At 45.1% G+C, this 26,726-nt stretch overlaps 5 protein-coding genes across 9 annotated transcripts; 3 read left to right on the top strand and 2 right to left on the bottom strand.

The window, feature by feature from the left end:
• The first annotated feature begins 91 nt into the window (after positions 1–91).
• Positions 92–5,412, top strand: Rcd6 (Reduction in Cnn dots 6). 2 transcript variants are annotated; one of them, NM_137653.4, is made up of 4 exons: positions 92–247; positions 2,484–2,914; positions 3,333–3,572; positions 3,666–5,412. In NM_137653.4, the coding sequence occupies exons 2-4, from the start codon at positions 2,750–2,752 to the stop codon at positions 4,800–4,802; spliced, it is 1,542 nt and encodes a 513-aa protein (NP_611497.1). In that variant the 5' UTR covers positions 92–247; positions 2,484–2,749; the 3' UTR covers positions 4,803–5,412. The 2 variants fall into 2 exon arrangements, with proteins under 2 accessions (NP_611497.1, NP_001163217.1); NM_001169746.2 differs by having other exon boundaries at positions 92–808.
• On the bottom strand, positions 5,283–10,051 carry FAM21 (Family with sequence similarity 21). Its single transcript, NM_137652.4, has 4 exons — positions 9,881–10,051; positions 9,629–9,823; positions 9,429–9,568; positions 5,283–9,378 (listed from the first exon to the last, which is right to left on the bottom strand). Exons 1-4 carry the CDS (start codon positions 9,980–9,982, stop codon positions 5,406–5,408), a joined length of 4,410 nt encoding a protein of 1,469 aa, NP_611496.1. The 5' UTR covers positions 9,983–10,051; the 3' UTR covers positions 5,283–5,405.
• Positions 10,052–10,168: 117 nt separating this feature from the next.
• On the top strand, positions 10,169–12,684 carry CG11180 (uncharacterized protein). Of its 2 annotated transcripts, NM_001299709.1 has the most exons (3): positions 10,169–10,367; positions 10,424–12,138; positions 12,281–12,684. In NM_001299709.1, exons 1-3 carry the CDS (start codon positions 10,295–10,297, stop codon positions 12,302–12,304), a joined length of 1,812 nt encoding a protein of 603 aa, NP_001286638.1. In that variant the 5' UTR covers positions 10,169–10,294; the 3' UTR covers positions 12,305–12,684. The 2 variants fall into 2 exon arrangements, with proteins under 2 accessions (NP_001286638.1, NP_611495.1); NM_137651.2 differs by having other exon boundaries at positions 10,424–12,684.
• CG9945 (uncharacterized protein) lies at positions 12,517–15,095 on the bottom strand. Of its 2 annotated transcripts, NM_137650.3 has the most exons (8): positions 14,710–15,095; positions 14,378–14,642; positions 14,171–14,317; positions 13,579–14,118; positions 13,363–13,518; positions 13,054–13,160; positions 12,848–12,990; positions 12,601–12,781 (listed from the first exon to the last, which is right to left on the bottom strand). In NM_137650.3, the coding sequence occupies exons 1-7, from the start codon at positions 14,887–14,889 to the stop codon at positions 12,850–12,852; spliced, it is 1,536 nt and encodes a 511-aa protein (NP_611494.1). In that variant the 5' UTR covers positions 14,890–15,095; the 3' UTR covers positions 12,601–12,781; positions 12,848–12,849. The 2 variants fall into 2 exon arrangements, with proteins under 2 accessions (NP_725981.1, NP_611494.1); NM_166403.2 differs by having other exon boundaries at positions 12,517–12,990; positions 14,710–14,969.
• Positions 15,096–15,380: 285 nt separating this feature from the next.
• Hil (Hillarin) lies at positions 15,381–26,717 on the top strand. 2 transcript variants are annotated; one of them, NM_137649.3, is made up of 9 exons: positions 15,381–15,468; positions 18,665–19,092; positions 20,127–20,268; positions 20,334–20,533; positions 23,922–24,916; positions 24,976–25,462; positions 25,591–25,704; positions 25,765–25,928; positions 26,016–26,717. In NM_137649.3, exons 2-9 carry the CDS (start codon positions 18,904–18,906, stop codon positions 26,179–26,181), a joined length of 2,457 nt encoding a protein of 818 aa, NP_611493.2. In that variant the 5' UTR covers positions 15,381–15,468; positions 18,665–18,903; the 3' UTR covers positions 26,182–26,717. The 2 variants fall into 2 exon arrangements, with proteins under 2 accessions (NP_611493.2, NP_725980.1); NM_166402.2 differs by having other exon boundaries at positions 15,381–15,531.
• The last annotated feature ends 9 nt before the right edge of the window (positions 26,718–26,726 follow it).

The raw sequence follows: 26,726 nt of genomic DNA, 5'->3' as shown, positions 1-26,726 counted from the left end.
AACAGAAAAATGTAAATCAACAAAACGACACAGGCCAGAGCAAAACTCTAGAGCGCTAGAGCTGGCAAACAAAACTTCGGGCTGTTGTGCTCTTCAGTTGCCAAACAGCCGCCGTAGCCGACGCAGTGGTCGCAGAGTCGTTCGGCGAACCAAGTTCGTTTCCTCAGTCTTTCGAATTTCACTTTTAACCGTTTGCAAGCGCGCCAAGTTGAAGCGTACGCGTACCGTTAGCGCGGCACGTTACGAAGTGAGTGATCCACACACATATATCGACCATTCTCACGTCCGTCAACTCTGACTCTGACTTGACCTGGTGCTGGTGGCCAAACCGTTGTACAATTAAATAACAATCAAATTATAATTGCATGCAAGCACATTTCGCTTTTGCGATGAGACAAAAAACACGCAGGCAAACGAGTTCTCCGCTCTTTATTTAATTTGTGCGCGCAGTAAAAGTGCCAAGAACCACTAGGTGCTGCTGGTGGTGGTGGCGCTGATTTTTGTTGTGTGTGGCTTTACGTGCCCCATTAAAGTCGTCGTCGGTCGGGCGACGCAATTTGCATGAGCGACAGCTTCGAATCTTTTCAACAATTTGTACTACGCTGAGTGACTCAACGCTAAACAATTTGGTGGAACGCGTGTGTGAGTGCGTCGCTGAGAAAACATTTCTTGCTTGACTGATAATTTCTACGAGCCGCGCTTATTGTTCATTTAGTTTTTGGTATTTCTCGTGCCTGTTGTAACTGCTTGGGATGGATGGCTGGCTGGATGGATCGCTTGCAATAACAATCATAATGCGAAGTGAAAGGTACATTTTACATCGCATCGATATCCATATCCATATCCATATTATATACACATAATAGATGACTGCATTTTGAAACGCACTGGCGCAGCATAGCGGCAACGCATTGGATTGGCCTTTTCATTTTGATTTCGATTCCATTTCGATTTAGCTGCGACTTCATAATAACAATTTGCATAACTTTACCGCTGCATTGTTGCTCATTCATGCATTCGCATCCACTGTTGTTCACATTGTTGCACTTATGCTATTGAACTCGCATAGTAAACAATAACGAAATGAAATGGAATTAATTTAATTGCCCGTGCAGACAATGCAAAATATTTTGAAATGTTGCTCGCATTTATACGCTCCCACCGGGTTCACCGAAATTATGCATGCTGGATCTGCATAATTTCGTAATCCTCGCCGCATGGGTGTGGCACTCAGTCAAGGGCGCTGCGAAATCGCTTGCCACCTTTTCCCGGCGCTGAGTGCTAATAAATGGTGGTCGAATGCCGCCGAAAAACCCGTTTTGAAAATAACTACAGCTCTGCCCCCGAAAAACCGGACAGCCCAGCCAAGAATGAGTGTGTCCAGCTAATTAGCAATAAAACAAACTTGGCTTGCAATTCTTTCCGGCCATTGAAGAAAGTCACAGTCACATCCACAGTAGCTCGGGAAAAAACAAAAAACCTGGTGATTGGTGTCTTGGCTTGCAACGTCGGCGGAATGTCAATGGGGCAAGTGGCCACCCCAACGCTTTAAGGTGCGCATATCCGGTGCGTCGCTCCTTTTTTGGGCCGCAAGACGAAGAGCACGCAGCCAAACCCATGGATACGCCCGCGATGACTATGATCCTCATCATCATCATCATCATCACAGTCGCAGACCATGATGAGCACGATGAGCTCGGCGCACCTGCGTGCTGACGACATTGAGCCGACAAGTTCGTCGCCTCTATTTTGATGACGATGTCTATTATGGGCGGATTACCACCGTATCCGAATAAGCGGATAACTGGGCTCCGCATCTCTGGGCGATGTGTTGGCGAGCCATCTCAATTGTTTACACTCCACAACACGATTTCGTGGGCCAGGCAATGGGATAATTGGTCTGGTTTTTTTTCACTACAAGTGCCCACGGAATCGGTTTTCTTAATGAGTTGAAATAAATCATTAGATTACCATCCATTTGTTAATTGCCTCACATTTCGCATCACGATTCATTTAATACATTTCACTTTTCATTTTTCTTTTGCTTGCTTAGTTGCTTAAAGTTATTACGAGATTTATTTACTAAATAAATTTTTGCAGCGCAGTGTAATTGATTAATAGGTTTGCTAATGCCGATCTAGCGAATTCATTTGTCATGACATAAGTTGACTTGTAACTGGCAATAGGTAAACAATTTCAGTCAGCAGTTAACCAGAAGGTTTAGGGTCAAATATTTGCTTCGACGAGCAAACAAAAGACTTGGACAACGAACTCGCAGTGTCGAAAAGTGAAAATCTTCTAAATTATATAGCACAGTCCGTTAGCTGAGTGGCTGAGAGTGTTTGTTTGCTGATGTCTTGGCCTGTATGCGCGTACATATGTGTAGCAGCCGAAACAAGTTCGTTGCCTAAGTCTTTTGTTCCGAACCGTATCGAACTGGACGACGCATCTCATCGCATTTCATCTCGGAATTCTCATTTCAGCACCAACCTAGCATGACACCGCTCAATTGGGCCGCTACTTAACGCTTTCATTCAACCCAGAAGAGGTCTGGACTCGAAACCCATTCGAACATAAACCAAGAACTAGAACACATCGCATCGCATCGTATCGCATCGCACCACTGGCCTCCTCCTTTGAAAAAGGGGAACCAAGGCCACCCTCCCGCTAGCCAGCATAATTTCTCTTGAAAAACCGCATTCACACATTTGCTTCACACCACAACCGCAACAACCGAATAACACGAATAATGAATTATCAGAAGGCCAGTGAAAAGCAGTCGTCGTCCTCATTGAAGAAGCGGCCGCCGGGCAACGGCAATAGCATACAAAACTTTTGGAACGATCGCATTATGGAGCGCTTCATAAAGGCGAATCTATTCATTATCTGCTGCGTGGTGGCGGTTCTATTGCTGGTAAGTATATCTCTAGGTGAGATATATATCTCCATATCGCCACCATCTCTCCAACCCACTATATCTTCGTCCGTCCGTCGGACTGTCCGTTACCGTTATCAGCGTGAAAACATTTCTGCTCCATTAAGTGAAAATGAAATGAAATCGTTTTTGCGCAAATGTAAAAATTTCATCTCTTTTTGTTGCTGTCCAAGTTGACAGCTGTGGAGGGAGGAGAGGTGCGAGGTAGCTCATTAATTGATTGATGGATGGTTGCGGAGCACAGTTGTCTCCGGCTTTTTATGTTTATGTTTTTCGTGCATCTATATCTCTGGCTGCCATCGACTGATTTATGTTTTCGCTTTTCTTCTGCGAATCTCGGCTAATTTCCATTTCACTTCTTCTTCTTCCCATTTGCGATCTCGCTGCCTCGCTACAGATCGTCTATCTGGGTGCCTTCTCGTGTGAGGTCTCGTGGATACTGGAGGCCCACGGCGAGCTGCCCTTCGCCGCCTACACGCTCTGCTCGCTCTACTTTGTCATGTTCGTGGCCACCACGATCCTTATCCACGGCCTGGTCAGCGGACTCTGCTGGCCGTTGTTCGCCTGGTCGGGCATCATCGGTCTCCTCTCAATTCCAGAGCTGGTCTTTGTCATGATCATGACCACACAGCACTGGGTAAGTTGAATTTATGACTTCTTGAAGTAAAATGAAGTAACTAATTTATAAATGCTAAAACTACAACTATTCTAAATACGACTAAAACATTAGGGTCTGCAATCTGTGCATGGATTAACGGAGCTCACCTCCTACCTGATTCGCCTCATCATCAACTGCTTCGCGCTGATCTGTGTGATTCCCACGGGCATCAGGTGGCGACGGGAGACTCAGGTGTTGAGTCAGCTGCAAGGATTGGCCACCAGACTTTCCCTGCAGACTCCAGCGCCCAGTGTGCCCATTACAAAGGCAGATTCCCGGCGATCCAGCCAGCGGCTAAGTGGATTCGAGAATGCCGGCTACCAGCTGTGCGATGAAACAGCTTCCAAGTTGCCACTAGGGCCAGGAATGGGACTGGGCATGAACAACCAGTGTGGAGGCAGTCAAGCATTTGGCTCGCAGAACGAATTCAACGCCAGCATGTTTGCACCCGCATTGGCACAGCAGTTCAACAATGCCACGTTGATGCAGCGCGGCGGAACAGGCGGAGCAGGTGGTGGTCATCGCGCCCAGTCGCTGATGGATCTGCGCTGCACTCTGCCCGGCATGTACAATCCACGACATGTGCTCGATACGGAGGATAAAAACGCCAAGTACTTCAACATCACCATCGACGATTTGAAGAACAATCTCCACGACTCGCACCGACCATCGCCGCCTTCGCTGATCGGTTCCACCAGCAACGATCCCATCTACTGCTCCATTGAGCCCAAGCAGTTGACACCGCCACCGGCACAGCAGAGGAGCCACCATCGTCCACGCGGCACACACAAGCAGCCACCACCGGGTAAACTGTCCCGGAATTGCGTATCCCTGGAGAACCTTGACGGGATCAGCAAGGTGCAGAATGATCTGACCGCCTACGGGAACAATCTACTCCAGAACTACACGCAGCAGCAGCAGTATTACCTGGCCATGCTGCTTCACCAGCAGCAGCAGCAACAGCTGCACCACCAGCAGGCTGGCGGCATTTACCGCAGGCCATCCAATTGCAGCTCCACTGGCGGATTCGCCGGCACCGTGCTGGCCCAGCCGATGCAGCGACGCGGCTCCACGCACAGCCAGCAGATGCAGTATTACGGGGGCTTTGGCTATGCCAACTACACCAATCCGTACATCACGGCCAACAGCAAGTTGTCGCTGGGCAACGAGTCCGACGATTACCGGAAGTACCGCGATGTGGCTCTTTGAGTCCGTTTTTTTGGTTCTGGAAACCGGATCCCAATCGATCATCAGTCAGCGTTTAGGTTAAGCTCACTAGTTGTAGGATATGCTCGATCTAGAATGAGATTCCTCGGAATAACGACCAAAGAGCCACAAACTAACTCAGTTTCAGTTCGTAGACTAACGTTACACTGCGAGAATCGTATAGCGCGTTTATGCGCCAGTCAATTTGTAGCTTAAATGGGTCTGCATTCAGTTTTATTTGCTTTACTGAATAACACGACCTATTTGCAAATAAAAGTGTACTAAATATGAGACTCCATGGGGATATAATTTTATATGCAAATAAAAGTAATCGTAATAGTAAATATCACGAAATATCAGACGTACTCAAAAATATAAATAGATATTTCTAAAACAAACAAATATCAAAAAGCATACCCCCCCAATAAGAGAGGCACTGTATGAAAATTGCCCAAGTCTAGTTCTAAGAATCGAACACAAATGAACATTGACATTCATTGTTTATTATAGTTAATAGGAATACGAATAACAATACTCTGATCGACAGTCTAACCATCCACAGATCAAAAAGTGTACATACTTGTAATAAAAGGCGTAACTGTTTTCTCACTTGAAATCAAGAAGATCGGCCAATGGATTATCACCGGAGTTTGATGGAATGGTAGCAGTGGGCGTGGTGGTTTTACTGGCAGGTGGTTTACTTGCTGTCCTGGCCGCGGGTTTGGTCTTTTTGGCAGCAGCTGCTTTGGACGTGGAGCTTCCTCCGAACAGGTCATCATCGTCGTCGTCGTCGCTAAAGAGACTTTTGCTTGGTTTCACTGGCAACTTCTTAGCAGGAGCACTCTTTACAGGCACTTCGGCTTCCTCATCATCGCTGCTGAAAAGAGAAGTCGCCGCTGGTTTGGGGGGCTGTTTAGCTTGGACGGGCTTGCTGGCGGTTTGGATACTAGGAGCTCTGGCAAACAGATCATCATCATCGTCGTCGCTATCATCAAACAGTTTCGGCGCAGCCTGTGACTTGGGTTTAGCAGCCTCCTTGGCATTCGATGGTTTCGGAGGAGCAGTTGTGACTTTTTGAAAAGCATTCATGATTTCTGCTGCAAATGCTTTTTGCGCGGTAGTAGTTGCATTTGTTTTTACAGAATCAAATAGGAAATCATCTTCATCTGGGCTGGCCAAAAATGAGTTTGCCATCTTTGGCGGCTTCTTTTCTACTGGAACTACATTGATACCCGCCTTGTTATTTTCAAGATCACTGAAAAGCTTATCATCTGCATCAGGGCTGTCCAAAAACGAGCGATATGACTTCGGCGGATCAGTACCCTGCTTTCCCTCAACTGTTTTTGTCGGGACGGAATTAAAAAAGGAATCATCCTCATCGGGGCTGTCCAGAAATGAGCCACCAGTGTTAGATGGCGGCGGTCTTTGGAGCTGCGGCTGAATTTGCTGGGCTGGGGTTGAAAACAGCTTTTCAGGTTTAACATACTGAGGAGAGGGTGCCTTAATGGAACTTCGCTCAGAGTGTTCAACTTCTGGGCTATCTCTAGTCGAAGCTGTTGGGCCTTCATTTTGCCCAGCATCCAATAAGCTTTTGGCATAGTTTTCCTTTCTTCCTCTTCTGGTAGATGGTCGCCTTTTGGCAGGTCCACGAGCGCGAGATTTGTTCACATGCTGCAGGACACCGTCTGCAGAAGAAACAGTGTTTTGTCCAGAACTTGGTGCCTCAGCCTCAGTCTGAACTGTCGCTTGAGGTTCATCTCTCTCGGAACTCGATGATTCTTGTTTCCTGATCAGCTTTGGCACGCTACCAGAACCCGGAAGAAGGGCATGTACATTGATGTTAATATTAGGCATTTTCAGCTTCTTAACGGGCGAAGTGGGTTTCTGCAATTCAGGCGTCTCCTTAACTTCACTACGATCAGTTTCATCAGCTGGCGGTGGCTCGTCATCGAAAGGGAAGCGTTTGGGCGCTGGCTGCACTGCTCCTGCCCTTGCAGTCTCACTGAAATCATCGTAGAAGATTGTGTGTATTCGGGTGGTTGACGCTAGTTCGTCCTTCTGAGGTTCAGCTTCCTTCTGCACTTCTTCGCCTGCATGATCGTTATCTTCGGGTGGCACATCACTAAACAAGCACATGGCACCGTAGTCAGACGACACAGAAGGTTGATCCCCCGGCGTCACTGGAGATGGCTTTGTCGCACTGGGAATGTTTGGCAGAGCGGGTTCGAAGAAGTCGTGCTCGTTGTCAAAGATTTTGGAGGCACTTAGGCTGCTGAGACCGCTGCTGCCAAGCGTTTGAAAGAATTCACTGTCATCCGGCGGTTCGTCGGAAAAGAGATTCGAGTAATTTTGCATGATTTGCTGCGCAGCAGCCAAATCCGCCGGCTTTCGCGGGGTAAGTGTATCCACTGATGTTTTATTGGTGACATCAGCCACCATTGATATAATGGGATCTACGTTGCTTTGATAATCGTCTGGTGGTGGAGTTTCCGAAACGGGTTCATCTATTTGAGGCTTACTTAACATTTCGGGCACCAGTTCATCCTTTTCAACGACAGCTGTTATTTCATATATTTTGTTCTCTGGCAGTTGCTGTGGCAATTCTTCTGCTTTAATCTCTTTCACCAGCTGCACCTCAGATGGTTTTTTAATATCTTCGTTTTCTGTACCAACTAATGGCTCATTCTTGGACATAGATGCACTCAAAAATGTATCATCATCGCTAAAATCTTCGTTAAACAAATCAGTTGGTTTGATAGATAGTTTTGTAGGAGGATTCACTGGGGATACATTTTCCTCAGTTTGCGAAGTATATTTTTCAATTGGTTTGTTAAATTCATTAGTTTCATTAGCACTTTTTGGCTCAGCCATATTATTTGAAGTACTAGAGAATAGCTCATCGTCGGTTAAGTCTTCACTGAACAAATCTTTAGATTTGGTAATATTTGCTGCTGATGTATCATCCTTAACCGCCTCCCATTCTTTATCATCAGACTTTTGTTCCGTAACTTCCATGGGAGGAGGTGAATCTCTGAGAATAGGCACAGATGCATTTTCTGCTATTACTTGATGCTGCTTTTCTCCAGTTTCTATATTCTTGGATTTCTGTTCTGCAATCTCACTTTGTTTCTTATCTTCTCCAACTGCTTCAGGATCATTATCTGGTTCACTTCTAATTAAGTTCTTAGCCTTTGGGGTTCCAAACAAATCCTCATCTTCAATATCATCAAAGAGACTTTTCTTTGAAGCTACAGGTGTTTCAACATTTTTGTTGGGCGAAACTCCCGAAGACGTCTCCTTTGGAATTACCTTTGCCTTTTTCGAACCAAACAAATCAGTGACATCATCTTGATCATCGTCTTCAAACAAACTTGTCTTTCCAGCTACTCTTTCAGATAGCTTTTTCGGTTGAGCAGATGGTTTCGTAAATATATCATCGATATCCAAATCATCATCATCAAATAAGGAGGGCTTTGGTTTTGAGAGCAGTTTTTGTTCTGGTGGCTTTGCTTTGGGCGTAAAGGAGCTCAAGAAGTCGTCGTCCTCCAAGTCATCATCGAATAGAGATTTGGTTACCGGTTTAGGTGGCTTTTTGGAAGGATTTTCCTTTGGCATGGCAGGAGAACTACCAAAAAGCGAGTTATCTTCATCATTATTGGCCACTACAACTGGACTCCGTTTTGGTATTGCACCCGTTGCTTTAGTATTATTAAAAACAGGCTCTGACCTCGGAGTTGGACTCAATGGAGGACTGTCGTCGAAGAGGTTTACACGTTTTGGAACTGTCTGCTCAACAATCTGCTTTGGCGGCCCTGGCTTTGGATATTCTTCCACGGGTTTTTTAGTTTTGGGTGGTTCTTTTGTTGAAATTGTCGTTGCTGGGGAGACGGAGCTGCTGGGTGTTTTTGACTGGACTTTGTCCACGATTTCGGACATGAAGGATTTAAACTCATCTTCGTTAAAAAGATTAACTGGCATGCGCTTTGTTTGGCTTGGCTTGATCTCAGCCTCCTTCGGAGTTTGGGTTGAAACAGCTTCGTCGAAGAGTCGAGGAGGTTGTTGGGCAGGACTACTGCTACTGGAACTAAGCGATGCAGTAGATACGATTGGAAGGCGACTTGATGGATTCCTAAAGGCTGGTGAAGATGTAGGCGATGACGATGTGGATGGCGGGTCGTCGCTAGGCGGCGATTGCCGGAGGGCAGCAAACATGTCCCTCTCATGTGGATTCCTTTGACTGTTTATAATTGGACGCGGTTGTGTTCTGATGACAGGCTCTGCTACCTGAACAGCAGGGTTAATGACTGGCGACACGATTGCCGGTTCCCTGGCAAACGAGGCTAGGGAAGAGGAGTCAGACAGATGCTGTTCTTCTAATTTGTTCGCTGGCGTTGCTATTTTTTTGGTCTCGGGTTCCTTTTCGTCCGATGAGCTTGAGGAGAATTCCTCGGATCTGTCATCTTCACTATTCTCCTTACTGTCATACAACCCGGCATACTTGTGTTCCTGCCACTCTTTGGTACCAATAATATAGGGCAAAGGTATCGCATCATAGGGATTCTTAGCACGGAATACGGTTCTGTGGAAAGTGGAGTTAGTATGGATCGGAATCGTAGTGTAGTCACTTACGTTGAGTGGACGGGGCCATCCTCATCATCCGAATCGGGCACTTCTATGGTCACCGGCTCGTAGTTTTTGCGGAACATACGAAGGTTGTTTTCCAGAAACTCCTTTGCCAATTCCTCGGAACTCTTGAGCGGCAGCTCTGGCTGCAAGCATATTAAGATCTGTAAACACAGCAGCCTGCAAAATTCCATCGCTTATTGCACCTTCTTTTTCTTCTCTTCGGGCATGGCCAAATCTGCGTCATCCACTTCCTCCACCCGATACTCCACGAACTGATTTCCAAACTGCAGGGATCGCAGGCTGGTAGTGGCATTGTTCAGCGCTATATCCACTTGCTTCACGCTCGTCTCAAAGTCTCGCAGATTGCGGCTGGTCCTTTCGCCCCTTTCTTCCAGATTCTGTTGCAAAAATTTTATCAAATTGGCTTGTTATCTATGCACGTATGTGAATTTAACCTGGGAAATGCGCTTCATCAGCGCCAGCAGAGCACAGTCGCCCGCGAAGGTCCAGTCCGGAGCCTGGGCTATTATCTGATCCACATCCGCGCTTATATCCATTATCAGTCGACTGCAAGCTCGCAAGTCAGAAAATAATAACAACTAATTAAGAGCAACAACAACAAACTTAGTAATGACACCCAAATAGAGATGAGCGATAGTTAATCACCTGTTATCAGCGCACAGCCAACGCTCATCCCTAAGCCTGCTGAGCAGCTGTTTCGACAATCGCTATCGATATATCTTGTTTAAACTTGCTATCGATATTTGATAGCACGTGTTGGGTTGTTCGCAATTTACGAATTGTATCTTTGTTAGTTATCCGCAATTTACATTTAAAACGAAGTAGATTATAAATAATTATAGACTAAAATGGCTATGCTGGCTGAACCACGTCGGCGCAAAAAGTACAACTTGTGTCCGCGCGGCAAGGCTCTCTATGAAGGTGAGCATTAAACTCCAAATGTGACTGGTAAATCGTAAATTCTTAAACTTTAACAGATGAAAATCGCTTCGGTACCAAAATGCTGGAGAAAATGGGCTGGACGAAAGGCAGTGGCCTGGGCGCCAATCTGAATGGCGAAAAGGATTTTGTGCGCATTCGCTTTAAAAATGACGCAGAAGGATTGGGTTTCGAGCAGCGCGATGATCAGTGGACTGTACACGAGGATGGCTTCAATGGGCTGCTTAAGTCGCTAAATGGGGAAGATAGCGGCGGCATAGACAAAGAGCCGGAGTCCGAAGAGGAGGCCAGACCTATGGGCTTTGGCTTCAAAGCCATTGAACCGGAGGAGCCGTCTAAGAAGAAACTCAAGGAGAACACCAGTGGAATGTCGCTGGAGGAGCGGTCGAAGCAGAGCAGGGCACGCGTCCACTATAAGAAGTTCACACGCGGCAAGGACTTGGCTCTGTACAGCGAAAAGGATCTAGCCAATATATTCGGCAAGAAGGCAACTGAGGACGTCGAGAGATATCCAGAACCCGTGCTGGCTGTCCAACCCGAGGAGCCAAACCCCAACTTCGCTGGCGTGCAGACAATTGTCACGGGCCTGTCGACCACTGATTATTTCAAGCAGAAAATGGAAGCCATGAAAAACAGACTAAAGAAAGGCTCCCAAGTTGAAGACAACAACGAGGCACAGACCAATGGTCATGCTGAAAAGTTTGAACAGATTTCAGCAGATAATGATGAAGTGACTTCCAAGAAAAAGAAAAAAAAGAAAGACAAGGAGAGGGCAGACGAGCCACCAACTAAAGAGGAAGAACCAGAGCAGGTTGCTTCCATGCCTAAGAAAAAGAAGAAATCAAAGCGATCATCCCTTGATGAAGAAAAATTAGTTGAAAGCGAAGAAAGGACTGACGAGCAACCCACTGCTGTGGAAGAAATCGAGCAGGACGCTCCCAAGCTTAAGAAAAAGAAGAAATCGAAGGGATCGTCTCTCGATGAAATTGAGCAGTCGGAGAACAACTTTGTTGAGGAAAAATTAGTTAAAAGCAAAGAAAGGACTAGCGAGCAACCAACTGCTGTGGAAGAAATCGAGCAGGACGTTCCCAAACTTAAGAAAAAGAAGAAATCTAAGCGATCGTCTGTCGATGAAACCGAGAAGACGGACAACAACTGCGTAGAGATGGCGGAAATCACTGAGGAAAGTGAAAGGACTTCCTCCAAAAAGAAAAAGTCCAAAAAAGAGGAGGAATCAGCAGAAGTGTCGATACAAACAGAAGAGAGTGACCAAAAAAAGAAAAGAAAGTCAGATAAAAATAAGGAGATTGCAGAAGATTCGATAGAAGAACCAGCTGCGAAAAAAAAGAAAAAGTCTAAGAAATCCGACGAAGTAATTGTAATCGATGATGACGACTTACACAGAAATAATGAATCGCATACTTCGAATGAAAATAGAACTAAAAATAAAAGTAAATCTAAGGACAGTCAAGAAACCACTCAAATTCAGGAAGAAATTACCATAGATTTAACAGCCGAAGCTCCGTCTAAGAAGAAAAAGAAATCCAAGGAAGAGAAGCGTAAGGACAATGATGAAAAAGATTTAGAAGAAACACCTCCCGCCTCGGAAGCTACTGAAAAGAAATCGAAGAAGAAATCCAAATTAAAATCGTCTGCGGAGCCCTCGACTAAACTGGAGATCACCTCATTTGCGCTCGCCGTGGAGGCGGCTGTCGATAATCGAAAGGACACAGGAGGCGAAGATAGGAACGACGTAAGTGCTGACAAGAATAATTCCGGCAATAAAAGCGTTCAGTCAGCCGATGAAGACCTGCCTAAGGACCTCTTATCCCTGGAAGAGATCCAAGAAAAACTCAAATCATTCAATCATTTTAATATCTCTAAATTCTGTGCAGACCAATTTCAATTGTTCGACATGAGTGCGTTTCACAATTCGTCGCTGGGCGAGATCGTGGGCTACGGAATCAGCGAAAACGTCGAGCTAAATGTGGTGGACTGTCCTTACGATGAAACGCGCATTCGCAACCTTTGGAAAAACAAAGCCGTTGAGCATTTTAAAAGCAAACAGCATAGCAAGTATCCGGTAAGGGTGCAAAGAACTAGCATACGAGCGGTCAAGAAGAGAGTCGCCTTTCAAGGAATTTAGATCGAGCAAACGAAATATATTTCAACGTGATTCTTATTATGATTGTTTTTGTACATAAACAACTTAAGTAGGTAGTTGGTAAGCTTCATGGTTTACATTTTAATGTACTGTTTTGTATAACACGCTAACTAATTAAACTGAACTATACATTTCAAGTGAGTGACATATTCTTCAGTCTTATTTAATAGAACCAATTATCCCAGCCGGCCCGACTGTGGTGAATATTCTCGTGCGTCGCTTAGGCAAGCCACTATGAATGAATGTAACGAAATGTAATATCAAAGGGGACCTTACTAGCTTATACTCTAAACCTTACAACTAGTCCGGTGTAACATTTCGATTCGCCAAACGTCGTGATCTTCTCAGGGGCTTTTTGTCATGATCCGAGCTATGTGATCGCTTTACCGGACGATTGGCGTTGCTGCGGCTGAAGTTGTTCAGGTGAACATGGGTGTCCCACTGCGTAGGCAGTTGAGTGTGCATTATTATTCAGAGGAATATTACTCATATTTCGATGCTTACCGAGCCAGACACGATTTCTGAGCGATCCGGATGCCAGTCCAGATCTCTTATCACAGTCCTATGTCCTTCAATAGCCTCTTGAATCTTACCAGTAAGTACATCATAAACTGTAAGAAAATTGGATTATTTTGAAAACATAATATGTTTATCAACGGAAACACAGAAATGGCCTTTGGTTTCACAACCAAATTTTTGATGGATAGAGAATTTCTAAAAATACTTGGCGAACTTACTGGCTAGAAAATGTATTTTAGATAGCCTTGTGAAAGAAAATCAGAGAAATACTGCAAGATAAAGGTGTGAACTCACTTATAATACGTCCGGTGGCACAGCCTGTGTAAATGTAGCGTTGCCCTGTCTGCTCCATGGGTGAGAACTTCGCCCGCAACAGGGTTTTGGTAACTCGGTGACCGCGGTAGGTCATTATGCTGGAGTCTCCTTCCAGTGGCTTATGCGGATTGTAAACTGCCGACAAGATAGGTGGGCGTTAAAAATTTTCCAAGAATAAAACGGGCACGAGCTTACATTCCCGCGGAACGCGGTTCCATCGGTAGTCCCATGTGGTGGGGTCGACTTGCTGTCTAGAACGACTGCGATTACGCATATTGCTCGGCTGCCTTATGTCCCAGATTTTGATGCTTTGGTCTTTGGAGTTGGACAGCACGTGGTAGCCGTCGTTGCGCGAATCGATGTAGGTGATGCCATCGTAGTGGCCGATGAAGGATGCCACAGACTTGGACAGGTCCCGTGAACGGAAGGTGGTGCGCAGGTCGTAGACCTTTAGCAGGCCGTCGTCACAGCCGGCGATTATCACATTTGGATCCTTATCGTGTAGGAAGCACACCGAGTTAACATCCTTGCCGGGCATGCGGTGGGTGCGCAGGATCTGTGTGTTTCTTGTGCGAATGTCGGTCACGATGACCGTGGAATTGTTGCTGCCCCCGATGATTTTGTCGCCTGTTGGCGAATAGCGCAGCGAGAAGATGGCCAACCTATGGCTTGGCAGTCCATTGACATCGATCCACTGGCAGTCGTCTTCCCCCCCATTCACGGGCATGATGAACACTGAAGGGGAAAACAACTTAGTGTGGATAAACAGATTGGGCGGAGTACCTACATGAGCGGGACCAGGTGCTGTAGGCGAAGTGCTCGCCATTCGGACTAAAATCCGCATCGATGATGCTCCACTCAACATCGCGGGCTCGGATGCGATTCAGCAGGTGATAAGTGCCCTTGGCGCCATCGTAAATGCGCACAAAGCCATCTGGAAGGGGTCAAAATCGTGTTTTAATGCCAATCGGAAGCGTTAATCATGAATGCTGACCTTGACAAGCGGTCAGCAACTTGCTGCCCGAACGATTGAACTTGGTCACAAATATTTTGGATTCCAGCGACATCAGGCGTGTGGCCTTTTTGTTTGGTATGTAAAGATTGGATATGTAGCGCTGCTGGTTCTTGGAGAACGATGCGCTGTGCGGCGATGCCAACCCATTCTCACGCTGCTGAAGGGCGTGCACCAGGTTCCAGCGATTGTTCGGATTGCTCACTAATCCACTCGACGCCTGGATCTCCTTGTACATATCAGTTTTCTGGAAGATTGCGTGGGCAATAAATTACTATTAATTGTTATCTGGGGACGGGGTATTTCGTCATTACCTGAAATTTAACTAGATCGGGCTTGCCTCGTATAACTGGCATCTCGCTGCTGCAATAATCGGAGCGCAGATCCATGGCGTTCACCGTAAAGTTGATCACGTTGAAGCCCAGCTCGTTGTCCGAAGAATCAAAATCGTCGTCTTCATCGCTATTCATCTGTATAGCCAATTGGTTCCCCATAACTTTTTGCGTTTTCCCTTTTGCACTCTTTTGTTATTAATTTCAACCTATCGTTTCTTCGATAATTGTTGCAGCCAGTGAGACCGCAGGTGAAGAGCCTGAAAATACCACGATGTTCAAGTTCAAACGTTGAACACCTATCGATCTATCGCAGCAGATTACGAACAAAAAATTGTAAAACCTTTCTATATAAATATTTATATAAATTAAAACTATTAAAAATGCTAAGCTGAAATGATAGTTATAGCAAGGAAGTGTAGCCGAGGGCTTTATAAAAAAAAACAAATGAAATTATAGATTTTCCAACGGGGACCAGAGTAAAATATTTTTAACGATTACTGGAACTCCTAGGCTGATCCGTGGACGGCTATCGATAGTAGTGGTGGGCACGCGCAGTTGCCTTTGCGAAGCGAGCTTTTTGGAGCTATGTAAAAGCTTTACCCCCAACAAAGCTCGACTCAGAGCGGATTCCATTCCGCGAATAGCAAAGCAACTAGTCTCAAATCGATCGTGATCGCGCTCGAGCCGAACGGAAAAGAAACGGATCGAAAAGAAAAGCGGCTCGAAACCTGTGCTAGTGTGAGTGAACGCGTCCGTGTGTGTCGTCGTGCTGTGCTGATTGTGTATGAGTGGTTGTGTTTGGTAATGAAATTTTGTTACATTCCCAATATTCGAAACCTGCTGTTCGGAGAAGAGACTTTTGGAGGCACAACAAATAATGCCGAAAATGTGATAAAGCGCAGAATTGGAATTCCGGATTCATGGACCTTGCGAACTGAACAATCTGCTCTCCCCTTTTTCTATGCCTGTGTGTGTGTATGCAATATGTGTGCTTGGATCTCGCTGGGGCTATCGCTCTGTGTGTGTGTGTTTGTGTGTCGGTGTGCGCCTGCGTGTGTGTAAAATTTATGATAAATACTTTTGCACAAAGCGCGCCCCTTTGCAACCAGAAGAAGAAAGTTGTTTAGCATATATGCGTAAAAGTAATAGAAATACACATAAACGGCAAAGAAGTGTGTCAAAAAGGGCCTAGAATAAGCACTCCATGTATCGCGTGTGTATAATCTAGGCGAAAATAACAAAAATAATAGCGATGCTGGGGAAATAATCTACGGAAAAACTGGAACAACCGACGCCGCGGCTGCAGACACGAAAAAAAAGTGAAAGATTGCAGGCTGACGTTTGAAGTCGAAGCTGGGCCTGCGTCACGGCATAAACACACACATAAACCAATACAAACGCAAATAGACGGGGTGGGTGGTTGAGGCGACACCACCTGTCATGGGCGCTGGTTGCACCCGCCCTCCATCCCTTTTAACTACACGGGTTTCGTATGTGGCTTCCAATTATTGTGGCTTGCTCATAAATTATTTTCGGTGTTTGTGCTTCTAATTTATTGCCAGCGAAATGGGCGATTTCTAAAAGCAATTCATTGTTCCATTCAATTAGCGACTTTGAAATTGGCACAGCAAAGCAAGTACCTTGATTTTTTCAAATTTGCCCAACCAATTCTCACACTTTTCAAGAACAGTTAAACGTTTTTGACAAGTACTTTTGTATACTTTAAATAGTTCGCCTAAAAGTAAAGCGAAATGGGAAAACAGTTTGAATTTTATAATGTTTATTAATTTAACAATTATTTAAGTTCATCACATTGAAATTATCTGCCTTTATTTCCATAATCTAAAAAGGGGAATCATTGCCCTGTTCGACTTGTTAGTTATTCACATTAGTGCCATTGTCACATTTTAAGTTTATATTTCTCCCCTCATATCGCTACTCTGCAGTGACGCAATCATTTGCATCTTATTTTAATTCCTATGATTGTTTCACTGCCAGGCGGAATAACCAGTTGCTTTTTGTCTTGTTGTTTGCTGCTTGGCTGTTGTTTCTTTGCATTTATCAAATCTTTGTATCTGGCTTTAATGTGATTAGCGGTGGCAATTATGCCAATTCAAGTTCATTATACTTGTGTTGCTGCTGCAGCAGTTTACTGTTATTATTGGTATTTATTTAATTGTCATTGTTAGCGTTTCGTTAAGCAATGCCAGCGATAAGGGAAACGACAAAAACAACAGCAGAGATACCACATCGAAACGAAAGACTTAGGCAACGAACTTGTTCGCCCGATGCAAATGCTTCCGAGTGCTTATCAATTTATTTAAATGTCTCGATTGCAAACAATTGCCCGCGCAGAGCAACTTTCGTTTTTGTGACTGCTTCTCGCGTTTGTCATTTTATTTTGTATGTTTATATTCCATTCGCATGGCATTTCATCCGCATTGAGGTGGAAAAGAAACCCAAAGCTGGCACGGAGCACAGGCATGTGTGCGAAATTATATGCGGCATCTCGGGTTACCTGCAGTCCATAGCTTCTTAGTCACACCCAAGTGGCCATGGTGGCATGATGGGATGATGGAACGATATTGTGATAGGTGATGTAAGTCGCACGAGGCGTTTTGTCAAAGCCGCCCCATCCAATTTGCAGGGTCTTCGCGGCTATCCACGTATTCATGTCCATTACAATTATAATTACACGCTAATTATGTCAGCCGCTAAGCGTAATTGGACCATTCAATCACACCGATTATGATCGCATCAACAGATCAAACTGCCATTTTTGTCGCTCTCGATGTGGGCGTTGTTGATTGATATTCGAATCGATGCGGGGGCTATGGCCAAAGAGCTAGACGAGATTGTGGACAGGTTAGTCATCGATGGAGCTTATGGTCTTTAAGGGCACAAATCTCCCGCTCGTCTTGATTCACACATCAATTTGTTGCCTCACATTCGATGTGGTCGATCAAAAGGCAGACCTCAAAAGCGGAATAAATTTTTATTCACAGCCAATCAAAATAATTTGGTGTTACAAAATGTCTTGGCGGCCTTCGCCGCATTTGCATTGGCGTTTTCCCCTTTTCCATTTCAATTTCTTACCATTTTCCATTAGTGCTGCAGCTGCAATGTGGCATGCAATCCACAGATCAGCAACCTTCGATGCCGCAACTGGCGCTAATCATAAGGCCTTGCCACCACCCATTCCCCAACCGATCCCCAACCACCCACCATTCATCGCCCGGACTCAACGTTCATTAAACTTGAAAAGAAAGCAAAACGATGACTTTGAGTTCGACTGCGGCTTTTGGCTTTGTCTGCGCAACTGAGCCGCATTTGTTTTAATTTTGGTCAGAGCAACAGACGCCGCAACAACAATGATTTCAATTAAAGTAACATGCACTTGCTCGCACACACTTACCTTCACACAGTCTGCTTTTCCACTTCAATTTAATTGTTGTAGCTAGACAAAAACCGAAAGGAAACCTGCCAGTAACAATCGCGTCAATTAATCAAATGGAAAATGCAACTTTTGTGCCGCTGCCAGGCGGCAGTTGCAAGTTGCACGAGCCAGTTGTACGACGAATGCAGCAACTCAAGTTCAATTGTGGCACGTTTGGAGCAATCTCAAGCTCGACTTCCCAAGCGAGGTCAATGGCAAGGCGAAACGGATTTAACCCTTTGCCGCTGAGAAACGCCAAAACTCTTGTCCACCGTGTCCAGTTAATTAAGATTCATTAATAATCTGCCCATAGCCAAAATAAATGAAAGTTTTGGCTCGCATCATGACAAACGCCTGCGCAGAATCAAAATTTTTGTTTTTTGAACCCTGATATGGTATATGGTGATGGTCGAAAAATCTTATCGCAGCCCAAATAGGAAATTTCTATCTCCCACTCAGGCAGTAATCATCGTTTTCGGTCATTTTCGTTTCGGACAGCTTCTGCCAGCTGCGGACGGATGACGAGGATGAGCGGATGAGCGGATGATGTCGCCCCCAGAACCAGCAACTGCAAACTCGAAAAACTAGCAGAATATACTCGTAAATTCCGCGCCAAGTGAAATTGAAAGACGAAAAGAAAAGTGACAAACTCAACAGGTACAGGTCCACCGAAAACCAGTCGGAAGCTGCCACAGAAAAAGAAAAGATCCAGGAGGAATACATAGACGCCAAACATTATGTATCGGCCAAATTTCTACGAGTCGACTTGCCTGCGCTGCAGCGAGACAGTCTATCAGGTGGATCGTGTGGGGCCACTAAAGGATTTCACATTCTTCCATTCCGGTTGCTTCAAATGCGTACACTGCGGCACAAAGCTGACGCTCAAGACGTATTTCAATAATCAGCACAAGCAGGATGACAAAGAGGTAAGTGCCACCACAAGCATCGCCGCAAGCAGCGGCACACGAGACAGACGGGGACGGACCGACAAAAACGAAAGACTTAAGCGACAAACGCGTCAGTCTAAATATTTGCACAGCTGCAAGATGCAAAAATGCAATTCGAACGACACTTTTTGTGTTTTTCTGCCTATGCATAATAATAAATAACTTTGTTATTGCACCTTGCCGAGGCGCAAATGTGTGTCACTGCGGTCTGTCATACATATGAAATATATACCTATAGACTCACTTATGTAGTGTGTACATATATTCATGTACAGTGCGTTTCGCAGCTATGCGGTCAGCCAGTAAGTCGGGGGAATCATATAGCTTTCATAAGTATTATAAATTATTTAAATGAAATTTATTTAAGGAAAGAAGATCAATTAAATGGAAAAATCTATGAAGTATTATGGTGACAATATTATGTTTTATATGGTTGAATGTATGTATTTTCCATCTAGCAAGTTAAAAATTTGTATTAAATTTGTATATAATATATGTATTTAGTTCCTTGACCTGCCTTAAAGCCACAAAACGCACTGTATTTGCACTGCAAAGGTCCGTGTTCGTTATTGCATATTCTATTGCCACCTGCTGTGTGTAGGTGAAGTGGTTAAAATTGCATTTGCAAGCGACTGACTTTTGGGGTCTGCTCACGCACTCAAAGCGAAACCCAATAAGGCTAATGGTGTGTTTCGATTTGGACGCTAGATATATGCATTCCAAAAGTGTTTTAGTTGAAAATTCCTTTTTGTTTAAGGAAATTTTAATTGAAGATAATTATCGGTGCCCATTAAGAAATCTCATGGCTTCAAAATAGCAATTAGATGACATGATTCAGAAAGAGCATTCCTTTTTTTCTAGATGTATAATGAAATGAGTAATGAGGATTAAATCTTTTAATGAATGCAGTTTAGTTAGTTGGAAGTTTATCTTTTTGAATAAGTATGCACTATATCATATGACCCAGCGATATGTGCAACAACTAATAATCTTCGGAAACACCTTCGCTCTAGGTCTATTGCAGTTCACATGTACCAAAGAGCGGGCCCGGCCATCTCGACCAGACCTCTGTGGGTATTCGCCAGGCCCTGAATGCGCCGCGCACCAACAAGTTCGTGAACGAGCAGATCCGAGGCACGCGGAGCGAAGTGGATGGTGAGTATGGGGCTGTCATGTGCTCTCAACTTGGCTAACAACACTGTTTTACCGGATCTGTGCAGGTGGCCCACTGGGTGGCTCGCGGCAGTCCACGCCGAATGGCTACGGTAGCCGGGAGATCAGTTCTCCATCGCAGAATGACTCTGACTACAAGTACGGAAGATTCGACGCCAGTGCCCTCCACATCGCGCACGCCCTCAAACAAACGGAGATACAAAAGGCTTACAACAAGGCGCGGGAGAAGCCGATTGATTTTTACCTGGTAAGCAATATCCTTCTGTTCTTAAATTATTGTACAATAATCATAAGAAGTGATCCATCCATCTCCCGAGATGCGGAGCCACAGTGGCCACAAATTAAGAGCACATTTAGTGCAGAACATCTAATGAAATTTTAAGTGGCTAGCGGGGCCAGCTGGTCAAGTGTGTATCTCCCATTCTCTCCAAGCTTCAGCGGTTGTGCAATGTTCCTGGGCTTAATTAATGCACTGCCCGCCGTGGTTATGTAGGCTAGTGTGCTATTTACACTTGGCTGTGTGTAATGCTTGCTGTGCGATTGCTCAAGTGGCCAAGTCTGAAGATACAGTTTTGTCGGTACTACTATTACACAAAATTCCCGACTTTAACAAAGATAAATATGAATAGTTTACTTATAACTTTACTAAGATGCGATAAGGAATCAGATCTGTCTAGGCAATATAAAAAGATATCCGTGCTTTACTTTGCCATATAAATTATTGAACATTGAATTATTGAACATCTGCTAAAAAACCTGTAGTACTTTAGTCTTTTGGTATATTTTTTTTTTTTTTTTTTTTGAACGGTTCAGAAATTTGAAATTGGCTTGCAAAGTGGAAAATTGAAGACGGATAAATGTGATACCCAAATTGATCTAGTTAGTGGTGGCGCGCCATGTGATGGGATGATCTCTCGGCCAGATTATAAATTATAAGCCCGACTGGTTGGCCAAAAGCTGCTGGCGTTTATCGGTGCTCGCATCTTTATCCATGACTTGGCACTTGCCTCGACTGGAATGGTAATCTCTTATCCGCCTGATGCTCGGGTGAAAGCATTATAATCGCATTTTACGTAAAAACGAAATTCAAATCGCACACGTTTTGCTTTTCTTTGCCATTGCAAATGCCGAAAACGGATTTTTCTTTCACTTTCGAGAATGCCACACGCGACTGACCAGCACACCAGCACCACATCCCAGCTCCACCGGCTCACCAGCTCACCAATCCGCCAAGTAGCACCACCGCGGGCAGAGACAACAGCAAATATTTTTATTTTTATTGCAACGCTCAATTTAACAAATTTCGAACAGGTGTCTGATGGCCCACACCGCAGTAACAGACGCCGCAAGACAGCGAACACGAAAGATATTTGAAAAACTGCCTGCATGCGATCATTAAAAATTGTATGTACATACATGTTTCACACTCGCTCGCACACAAAGCCAAAACGCACACCCTCGCTAAATTGGCAGTTTTGACTACCAAAAACGCAGCTGCTATTAAAATAATATAGCTAAATATGTGACTTCTTAAGCACTTTATTTGGAAGCAGTTTATTTAATTTCTGATTACGATGCTTGTCCATCATTTTTTGCCATTATCACAAAGATACCTATTTTCTTATTGTTTTTGTTTTTGCTTTTACCCATCTACATCCCAAATTTCATATCATTCATTCACTGTGAGTTCAAAAGTACTTTGGTAACTTTTAGAAGTATGTATAGTCATCGACCCATAGACGAAGTCAACCTTTTTAAGCTATGCAAGCTCATCCTGAATTTCATATCAATCGGTTCACTATGTACCTACCTATTCAATCCAAAGTTGGTTTATACTTTGCTGCTGCTGCATTGAACGCGAGTGTGTCATGACCAGTGCAGCGGCGCAGACGCGGCCAAGACAATGGATCCACCAGCGTCACAATTGCCGGCGGCGTCACTTGTTTTTCCGGCTGCTCCGCTGCTTTGCTGCCGTTTGCTAAATCTAAATTATGCGCAGCATAGTGAAAGTAGCGGCAGCCGCTTTTTGTTTGATTAGTGGGGAGAGTGGAGCGAAGCTGAAACTCTCCCGATTTCTGGTAGTGGTGGTTGGTGGTGGTATCGGTGGTACTGGTGGCACCGCTCCTCTTTGGCCGCCCTTATGCAATGCACGCGTTTTTAAACGCCATGTAATCGCCGTGTAATTTGGCGCCGCAATTCCATATAAAAACTCTCACGCAGCCGCAAACGCAGACACTTCCTCATAGCTGAAAGATAGCTTTTTGCCAATTTACAATTTATGCCACTGTTTTGGTTTTTTGTTTTGTTTTGTGGCTACTTTGCTATTTCTTTTCATATATATATGTATATATATATATATATATATATATGGGATTTTTGGTCGGTGACCGCGCTTGCGCAATAATTAATTTCCACAATTTTGGACTTTCGTTTTCGTTTGGCTCTGATTTGATTTCTTGTCTGTTTATATTTCGCTCTTTTTTTCGCCATTGTCACCGTGGGCGTCGCATAACTGTTGGCTTTTCTGCGCCCCGGCATTATTTTATGGCCATATTTAAAATCGGCTCAAAACCGCTCACGCAATTCCGGCTACATCGCATTTGACCATTGTCACTGGGCCTTTGAACCGTTTAGTCTCAGGTGTTTCAATTATTTTTTTTGTTTTACTTTATTATTACTTTTATTTAAGCCTTTGTTTTATAGTTATTGTTTGAACTTGACATTGAAATTTCGGATTTAATTACACACTGTTGTTGGGTTGCATGGCGCTAAATGCTTTGCGAGTGATACATATTCCTATGCGGAAGTCATAACTCTGAAACAACAAAACAACAAAAAGATTTGGTCAAAAGCAAGGGAAAATTAATACGAGTGCAGCTTGCAGATCGGTGATTAAAAGTGCTAGCATTGGGAATGGAATGTATGTACATATATGACTTAGATTATAGTAGACCATTGGTGGGTAGACCAAACCTTCTATTAGTGCAATTATTTAAAACAGTAGTAGGACTGGCTAAGAAAATAGCAGCAGCACAGTAAGTTGTTAATTAGATAACTTTAGTTACGGTAGTAAATCATTAGAATGTTTTCAATTTTCAGCTCGTAAAAATCATTTAAGATTTGCAGCTACGCTTGTAACTTTTAAGAACATTTATTAAAGGAGTTGTGAAGTATTTTCTCAAGTAAATTCAATCAACTAAAATCTATTTGCGGAATATCCCGGAAATGCTAGACATCATGACCTATTTTTTGCACTGGTCAAGGAACCCAGCGAAGATGTACATATCAGGGACTTGATGCTTGGGTAAACTGCGCGTTGGTCGAACCACTATGCAATTATCGATGCACAGAGCTGCAATTATCAATAGATGCACGCAATGCGTAGTGCATCGAGTGGGTGGGAGGGTAAATGGGGAGGTGGCTGGGCCGCAAAAGATGCAACTGCAGTCGGAGTTGGGGGCCTAATGTCGGACATTGAGCCGGGCCTGTGGCAGCTCAGGCGTGGCATTATAATTAGCCAAGTTAACAAGCCAAGCATTGCAAAAACAACGAATCGCTAGCAATGCAATCAACGAAACTGCAGCTTTCTCTGGAAAAGCATCTTTTAACTCTCAATGTTTTCTACGATCTAACAGGCTCGCGAGGAGCAGGCTCATCTGGAGATGAAGCATCGCAAGGAGGAGGATGACCTATACCGAAAGTTCGCCAGCAAGCGCGCCGAGGAGGATCGCAAGATCCAGGACGAGTTCCAAGATGAGTGGGAGCGCGAGTTGCAGCGTCTAACCCACAAGTTCGAAAAGGAGCTGGCCACCTCACGTCGCAGCCGGGACGAGGCCAACATCCTGACGATGCGCCACGAGCAACAGAAGGAGGACCTCGAGAAGAACATGACCCTGCGACGCAGCAAGAAGAAGGAGAGCATCACCCGCAAGATGCTGGAGCACGAGCGCTACGAGACCGCCGCCCTGGTGGATCGCCAGTCCAGCGAGATGCTGGAGCTAATCAGCGCCCGCCGATCGGAGTACATGCAAAGCGAGAGCATCTTCCTGGACGATGAGTTCAGCGAGGGCGCCGTGCCCGTCGAGTATCCGCTGAATGCTCCGATTCCAGCTCCGCCAGCGGTTAGCAAATTTCAGATCTACACCGATCCCATTGAGTTCGAGGACGTCGATCGCATCGCCATCTCGGTGGCCCAGGAGGACCAAAAGACTTTCACAGACCTGGTACGCCAGCTGGTTGGACGCTGCACAACGGATATTGAAAAAGCCCGCACGATTTTCCGCTGGATCACGGTGAAGAACCTCAACGCCATGCACTTCGATGACGATTTGCGTGGCGACACGCCCATGGGTTTGTTGCGTGGCATCAAGTACGGCACCGAGAGCTACCACGTCCTGTTCAAGCGACTGTGCAGCTACGCTGGTCTCCACTGTGTCGTCATCAAGGGATATTCGAAAAGCGCCGGCTACCAGCCCGGTGTCAAGTTCCAGGACTCTCGATTCCGCAACTCGTGGAATGCGGTCTATGTGGCCGGCGCCTGGCGCTTCGTTCAGTGCAACTGGGGTGCACGTCACCTGGTCAACGCTAAGGAGGCGCCCAAACAGGGTCGCGGCAAAAACGACAGTCTGCGGTAGATAAACTGTATCATTTTGTGGTTAAATCGAATATTAAATGTCAATTTCTTTGCAGTTACGAATACGACGATCACTACTTTCTCACGGATCCTCGGGAGTTCATATACGAGTTCTATCCGCTGCAGGAGGAATGGCAGCTGCTAAAGCGTCCCATAACCCTGCGCGAGTTCGAGAACCTGCCCTTCGTCCGTTCGCTATTCTTCCGGTACGGCCTACATTTTGCGGACGAAGGCTACGGTGCTGTGGTGTTCACTGATGACACAGGAGCAGCCACCGTGCGCATTGCCATGCCCACGGACATGCAGAGCTGCTTGATCTTCCACTACAATCTGAAGTTCTATGATAGCGACGAGGAGCTCTCCTATGATGGCGTCTCTCTGAAGCGATTCGTGATGCAGTCGGTGATTGGAAACATCGTTGCCTTCCGGGTGCATGCCCCATGCTCCGGTGCCTTCCTGCTGGACATTTTTGCCAATGCTGTCACGCCGCAGGAGTACCTAACCGGCGAGCCCATGAAGTTCAAGTCGGTGTGCAAGTTTAAGGTGCGTACTAGTAACCTGTCCAGCAGAATCTTAAGTCTTCTTTAAACTATAAAATTGGAATGGAATCACCTAAAAATAAATGTATAGTACACTTCCGATTGGTTATCAACGTGCTCCATTACTTTCAGATTTGCTGCGAGGAGCTGCAGACGGTAATGGTGCCACTGCCGGATTGCGCCAGTGGCGAGTGGGGTCCGACGAAGGCCACCCGCCTATTTGGACTCATACCCATCACGCATCAGGTGGGTTTTGATTGGTTATTGCGCCGGGTGATTTGATTCGAGTGCCTTGTTTGCTTGCAGGATCCTCTTATCTTCGCCGGACGCAGCCTGGACCTGCAATTTCGCATGTCGCGTCCGCTGACAGATTTTATGGCCACGCTGCATAAGAATGGCATCGAGGAGAAGAAGCTGGCCAAGTATGTGACTCACAGCACGCTGGACGACATTGTCACGTTCATCATTAAGTGAGTGCACAGGGAAATGGAAAATTTAATAGCTCCTCATTCCAATCAACCCGCCATGTTTCCCTTCTTCTACTACCATACCCGCAGTTTCCCCGAGGAGGGTCAGTACGGTCTGGATATATACACGCGTGAATTGGGCGGACCACAGCACCATCATCACCACAACAATAACAACTCCTCATCCTCGTCCGGCGAGAAGCATTTGTTGACGCACTGTTGTAAATATTTAATCAACTCGTCCAAGCGGAATTAAGTCGCTAGACCGAACGCTGGCATGGATGGCATGGTTTTCTGGACATGTGGGACAGGAGGCACTCTACGCAAACACAAACGAAATGCAATATTAATTATAGTCTACACTTAAGTGGAAACCTAACAAACGTTTACCACATCACAAAATCCATAATACAGGTGCTAATGGAAAACCCGGCGATCCAGCAATCTGGCCAATGGCCAATGCCAATCACAACATAATCTGATCATGGCGACGAGCACTGATGATGAACTATAATTTTGCTCAATCATTTGATTCAAAGGCGGCAGCACGCTGAACTTGTAAATACTCTAGACTCTAATCATTAGACCTAAGAGATGCCTAGTAATACCAACCCTGAAATCAGCTCTTAATTAATTTGTACATCTACCGAATAATGCTTAATAATTTATTACATAAACGCAACGTTGCCCCTTATGCATGAACTTTATCTTATACATATGACTTTGATTTAAAATGTTTAATGTTTTTGTTTAAGCGTTTACAATGTGAATAAAACCCTATTATACAAACATATACCCAAT

The sequence above is a fragment of the Drosophila melanogaster genome, chromosome 2R, assembly GCF_000001215.4.
Source record: "Drosophila melanogaster chromosome 2R".
NCBI classification, from domain to species: domain Eukaryota; kingdom Metazoa; phylum Arthropoda; class Insecta; order Diptera; family Drosophilidae; genus Drosophila; species Drosophila melanogaster.
This window is presented reverse-complemented; position numbering and strand designations above follow the sequence as displayed.